Below are 9,836 nucleotides of genomic sequence, written 5' to 3'. Positions count from 1 at the left end.
AACACCTAATTGTAATTCTGAGATGCTTGATAAATATGGAAGTAGAAGAAGATCATAAACAAATCTGGCACATTGATGATCAGAGTGACCCATCATGACAGTACATATCAGAAAATGAAGGGAGAAGTTGCTTCTCATATTTCCAAAATGACACAATTCAAAGATCCAATAGAATATCAACTCCTAATGAACGTTCTTCACACTCGAGGCCCTGATAATGAAGTTTCTCAGCTATGCTGATCTACAGAGAAGTCTTCCTGGAAGTCTGACAAATCCGTAATCTTTCTTTTCTCTGTTTTCTTCACTTCTTCTCCTAAGTGCTGTTTGATCATTTGAATGCAATGAATGCTTCACTTCAAGCTTTTTGGCTCTGGCCAATTCAGATGTTACATACCTCTATATCAGTGCTTGTTCATTCCTTACCAAACCAAGTGAATTTTAAATTTCAGAGGCTCTGAGTTAATTATCAGCTTCATCGCGACTTTGAACTTGAACCTATAACTCGATGAATTCCCTTTGCACTCATTCCTGGTAAATTCACTTCTGATTTAAATTTGGTAAACTTTTACTGAGCTATAAACCCATCCACTCAGTGATATCTTTGTTTGTTTGTTTCTTTTTTTTCTCCTGTCATCTCTCAGTAATGTGGCTATGTTGGTTATATTTTTTTTATCTCACTGCCACTTAAGTCCACAATTACAAACACACTACAGAAACGTCTCCATTACTTGAATCCTGTTAAGTCACAAGACCTTCACAAATGCTTCTTCTGTTCTTACTGACACTCACAAAGCATCAGTCTAGTGGTCATTCACCTGTGTGCAGTGTGGCGTATCGTCATGGTGGTCACATCGATTATGAATATGAAGGATTCACAGGTCTTAAACACGTCTGTGGTAAGCCACCTCAGACCACCAAAGTGAAGTTCTGTTAGCAGGCCACACTGCAGAGATGAATAAACACTTCACTGATGCTTAGTAAGTGTTATGAAGACCCAAAGAAGTGTTTCTTGTGGTCTTGTCACATAATAGTAAATGAGTAGTAGACACATTTTGGCAATACCTAAACTGAATTATTACCAGAAAGGTCTAAGCAGATAAATCGACAATTCTACAGTTCTGTCCTCTTTTCATTTCAGATGTTAGGAAAATAATATTAAAGAACACAAGCAGCTGAGCAAAACAATGACAACTTCTCACCTAAACGCAGGCCCTGATCTTTCACTGTGCAGACCTCTTCAAAGATGATGCTGCTTACGTCACACAGAGAAACAACCAGAATTGAAAGACCCCACAGGCAGTGTGAGGGCACCATAGCAGGGCACATTTACCTGAAATACCCCACACTGTTGTTAAAATACGACCTTAAAAGGCAGAAAACACTGAAACAGATTGAAGAATTAACAATGCGTACGGTCAGCTGATGCACCTTGAAGGACTCTAGAACTCATCTCCACTTAGATACAGCACTGCTTCACATACAGCATAGAAGGTACTGAGACTGAACTACTGAAGGCACCTGAGCTCAGAACGATTATTGTGTACCTCAGCATCTTAGAATCACATCTCAGGAAACAATTAAGAAAATCAACTAATAAAGAGAAGTTAATGAAATAACAGAAAGAGAAAAAAGACAAAAGAAACTATGAGTGAAAATGAGGTCCCAGGGTCTGGTGGGGTCTTATCGGAGGTTCATGCCTCAAAGCTTGGGCGGCTACACCCTTTGCTGAAGTGATGAGACAGTGGGGACAGACTGGCTGTGATTTGGACTGTCCAGCTAGAGTCCTCTTTCAAAGTCTTTAAGACAGATTCAGGTACCTCCACTGAGAGCTCTCAAATTCCCCAGATGGACATGTGTGAAAAATAACAGCAAATAGTGTTGTCCTGGAGCTTTGATGGTGTAGACTTCCTTACTGTGCACATCAGCTGCCAATCACCACCCTGAAAGGCTGTGCTGCAACAATGGGTTAGGTGGGTATTGTCACAGTTCAACCTGATGAGACAAGAACCATGTAGTAGAGGCAAAGAGTGCCCTCCACCACAGGGAAAGTTCTCTGTTCTAACCCCAAAATGACGACATAGAACTGTACTCACCATTGGACATCATCCTTAAAGGCTTGGTGTCATAAAACTGTTCATCTGCACTAAGCTACATCAGAACTCTAAGTAGCAAGTCAAACAGCCAGCTAAAGACCACCTTTGTCATGTTTGGTTGCGTCTGTGTAACGGGCTCAAGACCGGGTCAGGTAAACTTTTCACAATCCTTCTATTACCCAACACTATGCATCTAAGGAGGCCGAGCTGACTGTGACGTCAGGTGGTTAAAATTCTAAAGTAAAATGCTGAACTGAAAATCCAAAAAAATATGAAAATCTGGAGAACATCCAGCATCTCTAATGTGGACTTCAGTGTGTAATAAATAAATAATATATACTGAAATGAATTAAACTTTATCAGACACCCTGGGACAGTGCATCTTGTCTGTCAGTGTATGTCATATTGTCACATTGTGATCTTCACTCTCTGGGCTCCTGTCTCACATTAACTGTTCACCCTCAGTGTCTCCTCAGATGTTCCCTCTGTCAGCTCTCAGGTTTCTCTTTAAATCTCCTCCTCCTCCTCCTCCTCCTCACTGAGCACAGACAAACTTTCACTTTCGTTTCTTCACAAGTCACTTCCTTGTTTGTCTGACTGATTCTCTCTGCCTGTTTCTCCTCAGACTGACGATGGCCGAAGCCCAGCTGTGTGGATTACAAGATGAGATCACCTGCTCTGTGTGTCTGGACATCCTGACTGACCCCGTCTCCATCCCCTGTGGTCACAGTTTCTGTCTGAAGTGCCTCACTGACTGCTGGGATCAGAGCCAAGTGTTCAGCTGTCCTCAGTGCAGAGAAATCTTCAATCTGAGGCCGCAACTGAGAAGAAACACTGTGCTGAATGAAATCATAGAGAAACTAAAGAAGACAGGACTCAGTTCTTCTCCATCTCAGAATTATGCTGGCCCTGGAGATGTGGAGTGTGACGCCTGTACTGGGAAGAAGTTCAAAGCGGTGAAGTCCTGTCTAAGCTGCATGATCTCCTTCTGTCAGCCTCACCTGCAGAATCACAATGAGGTAGCGGCCTGGAAGGACCACAAGCTGGTTGATCCTGATGGAAATCTGAGGTGGAAACTCTGTGCAAAACATCAGAGAAGTCTGGAAATATTTTGCAAAACTGATGATTCGTGTATCTGCATGATGTGTGTGGTGACTGAACATAAAGGTCATGAAATAGTGGAGCTGGAGACGGAAAGAGAAGAAAAAGAGGTGAGTGGGATTTGGTGTTTAATTGAAACAAATTAAATAACAAGAGTTAAGGGATTTGTAAATGCAGTGTAACAGAGAAATCTCTTCATCCATCTTATAAACCTGATTTTCCAAGGACTTAGAGTAGTGTGCTGAAGCCTATCCTGGTGAAACCTTGGGCAGGGCATGAAACAGTCCAGGATGGGATACCAGGCATTACCCATGAACAGCCGAGTGAGTTCATTACGCCAAGCTGAGTATTTGTCTGCTCTAATCAGTTTGTCTTTTGAGTATCTAATGCTGTGGTGGACAAACTACAGAAACTACAGAACGGGTCCCTGGCAGGGGTGTGAGTGGCATGTGGGCTACTCACAGAAATATCTAACATTCCAGCCCTCTTAATGTGTGTTTAGCAGGATCATGTTACAGCAAGCATACGCATAGGAAGTCACCAGGCAGTGTCATTAAAAACGTCATTCAATACCTCAAGCTTTTACCAAATGAATGGAGACAATCCAGGGTGCTGCCACATACACAGTAATTGTGTTTAGCTGCTTACTTCCATTGTCTTCTTTGTGCATTTTTAAACAATTTAAATGTGCATGTGGCTGATCTCAGGCCTTTTTAAGAGACACGTCAACCAGACGATACTGCACTACAGAACCAAGTCTAAGATTCTTACAATGAATTCAGCCAAATATTTCAATGTAGCATTGCTGTAGATATTCTCATTGTAATTTAAAATAAGTAATCGTGCACTTAATTAGTGATTATTTGTGATCATTAAGTGCAGTAGAAAAGATATTTTGAATGTTAACCCCCTGGTTATACCAGCTAATGTCTGATTGTCAGATGAACTTTGACCTTCACCAGTGTGATAAAAGCCCACCAAGCCCGGCAGGTGTGTAAATAACTTGTGAAGATGCCCGTTTGACCATCAATGCCAGGGTGTCCAGCTCCAGTCCACGAGCACTACGGTGACTGCAGAGTTTCATTCTCACTCTTTTCTAAATCAGTTACCAGTTTGTGCTGCTAATTAACTTCTTTTGTCTTCATTTTAAATGACTTGTTATTTAAGACTCAGACCCCTCAATTAGAAGCTAAACATAATGGGATACAAAATGGGCCAACACATAACCAGCTCCCTGTGTCCGTCATATAATATCTGAACATAAAGAAAGCTGAAGGTCTCCATCATGTTGATCTGCTCAGGTCCACAAAACATTTGGGCTTTAAGAACAAAGAAAACCAACAGTTTGGGAAATGTCTGCCTTTGGAGAAGAGAGGTGACAAGCCATGGGATTAAATCACAGGTTTAATTAACAACAAGAATTGACATCTAATTGAGAAACTGGCTGGAGTTTGTGGCTCTGAGTTTGCTGTTGGCTCCTCACTTCATATCTCATTTGTGTTTGAATGCCATTTAACAATTCAGAGAACGAGTCTTAAAAACATAGCAATGAAAATGAGTGAAAAGAAGTCAATTAACAGCAGAAATTGGTCACTGGGTAAGAAAGTGGCAGCAAGGAAAACTGCCAGTGCAGCTCTCCAGGATCGAAGTTGTACCCCCGTGATCTGTGCCAACATTAAAACACCCATCATCTTGAGATCTTAATGTGCACTCAGGTTTGTAAGTCATGATTAGTTCAGATAAGTAAGCCGGACCTCAGCTATTTAATGCTTTATATGTTAAAAGGAGGATTTTGAAATCTGCCCTAAACTTAACCGGGAGCCAGTGTGAGAATTTAAGAACTGGAGTTATGTGTTCGTATTTTCTTGTTCTTGTGATAATTCTTGTGGCAGCATTTTGGATTAACTGGAGGCTGTAGAAAGAACACTTTGAACAGCCAGTGAACACCACATTGCAGTAGTCAATCCTACTTGAAATAAATGCATGAATTATTGTCTCAGAATTCTGTTTATTTAGAAAATGTCTTAATTTTCCCAACATTTTTAAGATGGAAGAAACCTGATTTGGACAACTTTGTAATGTGTGCTTTAAATGACATGCTAGAATCATCATGACAGTGTAGGCTCTAGAAACTTGATAAGTAACTAGGAATTGATCCATCTAACCTTCTGAAAGACCAGAAGTGAAACAAGAACATTTAAAATCCAGCCCTGAATGAATAATGTTTCCTGGGAAATTCTGTTGAGAAAAATTAGATCAATAAAAATCACAAGCTATGTGCCTTTCTCTATGGGAAAGAGGAAAAAAAGTCAAAGTAAAGTAACACAGTGTGGCAGATGGCCGGGGTCCATGACTGGCTGGGACGCCCCTTTGTTATAAGTTTGTGGGAGCAGCCATGGACTGTTCAAAACCTCCCCTGGACGCTAGATGCCGCCCCCTTGGGTTGCAGCAGTGCCTTGGTTTCCCGCAGGGCTCCCTGGGAGTTGTAGTTTGGAGCAGCCCTGTTGGGTCCCGCAGGCGCCGCCAGGGTGCTGCAGCTGGAACTCCTGATCCCTTGTGGGCAGCGTATTCATCACACCCAGAAGTGCAGCCGGAATTCGGAAATCAAGCACCTGGAGCACTTCTGGGGGAACTATAAAAGGGGCCAGCAGCCACCACTACTCAGGAGGTAGAGTCGGGAGGAGGAGGATGAGGTTGCCTGAGAGGAGTGGTGGAGGAAGAAAAGAGTGCTGTGTTGTGCCTGTGGGGATTAAGGGGAAGACATGTCCCACAGGTAAAGAAAAATAAAAGTTTATTTATTTTACACAAGCCTCAGTGTCCATCTGTGTTGGATCAGGCCCCCATATAGCCCCTTTTGTTATAATAGATTTATGCGTTTTCATTGTTGTCCTTTGTCTGTATATACTTTTAGACCTGCAGTACTTCTTCTGTTATCCTTATATTATTAGCATGTTACATTTTTCATTGAGATTCATTTCTGAGGTGTTCCATGCATGAAGTTTGTATGTTCTTCTTGTGTACACGTTGGTATTCTTTCAGTGCGCCAGATTCCTCCTATAATCCAAAGATATGCATGTTAGGTGAGTTGGGGTTGCTAAATTAGCCTTTCAGTGTGTGTGTGTGTGTGTGTGTGTGTGTGTGTCCTGTGATGGACTGGCACCCTGTCCAGGTGTTGTCCCTGTGTTGTGCCTGAATATTACTGGGATAGACTCCAGCTACCCCACCACCTTGCTCTGGATAAGCAGGTTAAGAAAATGGATGTTTGGATCATTTAGTGCAGCACGCGTGTTTGGGTTATTTGATGATAAATATTCTAACAGCAGGTCTGAACCACAGACATTGAAAGTGAAAAGTGATTTGTGTGGACCTTTGACAATTTATGAACTTCAGCCATAAACTGAGCAGATCTCTTCATAGTTCTGGTGTCCTGGCTGGAAAGTGGTACAGAGACCTGGATTTACTGTTTGGTAGTTACGTAATTTAATACATTTTATTCTGCAGTATCTGAGTTTCCAGATGTTTTATTATTTTTTGATGTAAAGTAAGATCTTGACAGAGGAGTTAGATGAGGATATTTGTGAGCCTTATTGTGTAAATTTAGGTTTGGTCTTCATGTCTACATGTGGATTCTGCAGTTGAGAAGTCTTTGTGTTAATAAAATTCATTTTCAGTATTTCAGTTTACAATGTGGAAACAGACAGGGTGGGGGGTGTAGATTACACCAATGTTGTTATGATTGTATTTGAATTCCTGCCTATCCACCTTTGGAAGCTGTCAATGCTAAAAGGTATTAGAAGGGAAAGGTTTAGAAGAAAAAAGTTGTTTCTTTCTGTTAATGATATGGTGCTCGGTATCTCAGATCACAGTCACGTGTATTAAATCTATTGAGTGAATATCATGACAGTCTATTGAATAAGAGTGATCTCCACTCTGTGAATTCTCTCACATGACAAACCAAACCTGATCACTTTGTGTGATTGTCTCTGAAGATTTTGTTCTCCATGAAAACATGAGATCAGTCATCACTACACAACACATGGGTAAAAAACATAAAATACAAAAATATAATTTATAGTGCAGAGTGGACCATTAAATTTACCTTCTTACTGAACTGATCACAAACATATCTTAGTGGCTTCACTTATCTCAACTGACTCAACAAAACACATCACAATGTTCTCACGAGTCTAACTTTGGTTATCAGATGATGTTGTTGGTCCTACCATTGCTGCCACTACGTGTCCATGTCCTCCTGGGTTCTGAAATCCCATATCTTCTACATCTACAGTGTGCCTTCAAACTCTTTTATTCATTTGTCACTCTCTTCAAGCTCAAACTCCATCTTCACTCTTACTGGTAAGTTAAACTTTTCTTTTAATCTTGTGTTGCTATTCACATTTATTGAGTCAAATCTGTGGATCACCTCGAGTCAATATGAAGGCAAGTGTGACAAAAAAAGTTAGTTGTGCCACAAAATGCAAAACAAATGTGTTGTAAAAATTTCAGGTTGCACAAAGAGAACAAGAACTCAAAATGTGAAAGTAAATGTTGATAAGACCATGTGTGTCCTCTTGTGTGTCCAAACAGAAACAGTTGGGGAAAACACGGAGTGAAATCAGGAGGAGACTTGAGGAGAGAGAGAAGAAAATGAAGGAGATGAGAAATGTGGTGGAGCAGATAAAAGTGAGTTGAATTAAGACGACCCTTCAAATTATGGACATGAGAAATAAATGAAAACTAGAAAAGCCAGCAAAGCTTCACTGGTGATGACGTGTAGGAGCAGACAGAAGGACAGAAGACATTTTATTTTATCATCCATGGTATTTCACTGTCAACAGTGCTTCTTGTTATTTCATTGCAGATTCAGACAGTAGGACCCTAAATTAGTGAAACCTGAACTCACCCGTCTAAACCCATGCTGACCGCTCACTAACACTCCTTTTCTTAACATGTGTTGCTTAGTATTTTATTTATTAATGATAGTAAAAAATAGATACATGTTAATCTTACAGGTATGTGTTGCACCTTCTTATCTCCTCAGTCTTCCTGGACTGCCACAAGGCACAAACAGACTTTTTGAGATGATCACTTTGTCAGTTCTGCTCCTCAGCTTTATTTTTAAGTTTGTCCGGCTGATCTGGCACTCTGTAGATAACAATGACAATGACAGCTGTCAGCCTGGAAGGTAACACACCTCATGAGTCTCTGGAACAAACCTTCATCTCATCTCCCCTAATATTTGAATCCCCAACTATCACTACTTCCCTCTTTCAGCAGACTAGTATGGATGTTAACCTTTAGGGTTTTTCATTCCTGCTTGGTATCTCAGGAATAACTGAGTCAACTCCTAGCAATACAAGGTCTTGAAAACAGGTGGACATCTCCAGCTTTGTGGTTAATGAGCTTAGACAGTGTGTACTGCTTACCTTACACTTACATCAGACTGTGACCTACCTGTCACTGCTCTAGCCAGTGCTGTGTCCTATGCCACTTTGGAGTGCACACTAACACCCCCTACAACACCTGGGTGAGCCATTCAAATATAAGCCATAGTAGCAAAGGCTATCAGTAATAATAAAAAAGTTAATAAGTGAACTAGAAATGAAGACTCAGCCCTGAGTTTGACATTGGAAAAAAGAGGGACAATAAATAAGCCAAGAGTTCATGAAGTGAAATTAAATCAGAATTCCTTACCAACCTCAACACACTTGTGTGTAATATCTCCATTTATGTTTGATATTGTCATCAACAGGGAGCATCAAACCAGAACCAAACCAAACCAGAACAAAACTACCCCACACACGTCTCTGGTCCTAAAGACTCTAATTTTCACACGATTACCTTCCATCACACAGGCATTTGTTTACAATACCCAAAATCATCATCATCTTCATCATCATCTTCTTCTTCTTCTCTAATTCCATGTCCATTTCACCTGGCTGGGCTGGAGAGACAATTTTTACTAAGAGACCCTGTGGTACTTCCAGTACATAAGAGAAACACGAGAGAATCCCTTCTGTGTTAGAGTCCTCATAGGATAATTGAACTGTCCCCTCAGTAGGTCCTTCTAATATCTCTAAAGGACCTCTAAAGGGCTGACTGTTCAGATGTCATATCCCATTCACCCTTGCAGACACCCTGCCACTCAGAATACTAGATGAACATGTTGTCCTGGCTAATAATTCTCTGACTGCCCTCCCATTATTCTAGTCTGTTGTTTCAGTGAGGTACCACCAAACATCTTGACCAGGATGCCAGCCAATCCAAACTATCCTTTACAACATTAAAATGCCCACAAAGTGTTTCAGGACTGGTAATTCTTATTATGTGACTCAATTCAATGTCTTTCTTTATTCAATCAGATATCTGTGGAAAGAGAAGTAAAGGAAAATGAGAAAAGCTTCATTGATCTGATCCACTGCATTGAAGAAGCTCAGAAGAACTTGTTTGAGAGGATGAGAGAACAAGAGAAGAGAGAAATAGAGAAGGCTGAAAGAGTCATGGAACAACTAGAGAAGGAGATTGAGGAGCTGAAGAAGAGAGACACTGAGCTGAAGGAGCTTTTTGACAACAAGGATCACGTCCACTTCATGCAGGTGAGGGAAGCTCCTTACAGGAAACCTAGTCAGATTGGGATGTGTG

At 41.0% G+C, this 9,836-nt stretch overlaps 1 protein-coding gene across 1 annotated transcript in view; it reads left to right on the top strand.

Annotated features, from left to right (window-relative positions):
• The first annotated feature begins 2,659 nt into the window (after positions 1–2,659).
• The window catches only part of LOC120524127 (E3 ubiquitin/ISG15 ligase TRIM25-like), a 20,227-nt gene continuing 13,050 nt past the window's right edge, over positions 2,660–9,836 (top strand). Inside the window, exons 1-3 of the mRNA XM_039746005.1 lie at positions 2,660–3,304; positions 7,782–7,877; positions 9,557–9,790. Coding sequence (XP_039601939.1) covers positions 2,726–3,304; positions 7,782–7,877; positions 9,557–9,790 — 909 coding nt within the window. The 5' untranslated portion in view covers positions 2,660–2,725. The remainder of the gene's footprint in view (positions 3,305–7,781; positions 7,878–9,556; positions 9,791–9,836) is intronic.

This window comes from Polypterus senegalus, chromosome 2 (genome assembly GCF_016835505.1).
Source record: "Polypterus senegalus isolate Bchr_013 chromosome 2, ASM1683550v1, whole genome shotgun sequence".
Lineage (NCBI taxonomy): Eukaryota > Metazoa > Chordata > Cladistia > Polypteriformes > Polypteridae > Polypterus > Polypterus senegalus.
The sequence above is the reverse complement of the archived record's forward strand: the minus strand, read 5'-3'. Positions and strand labels throughout refer to the sequence as shown.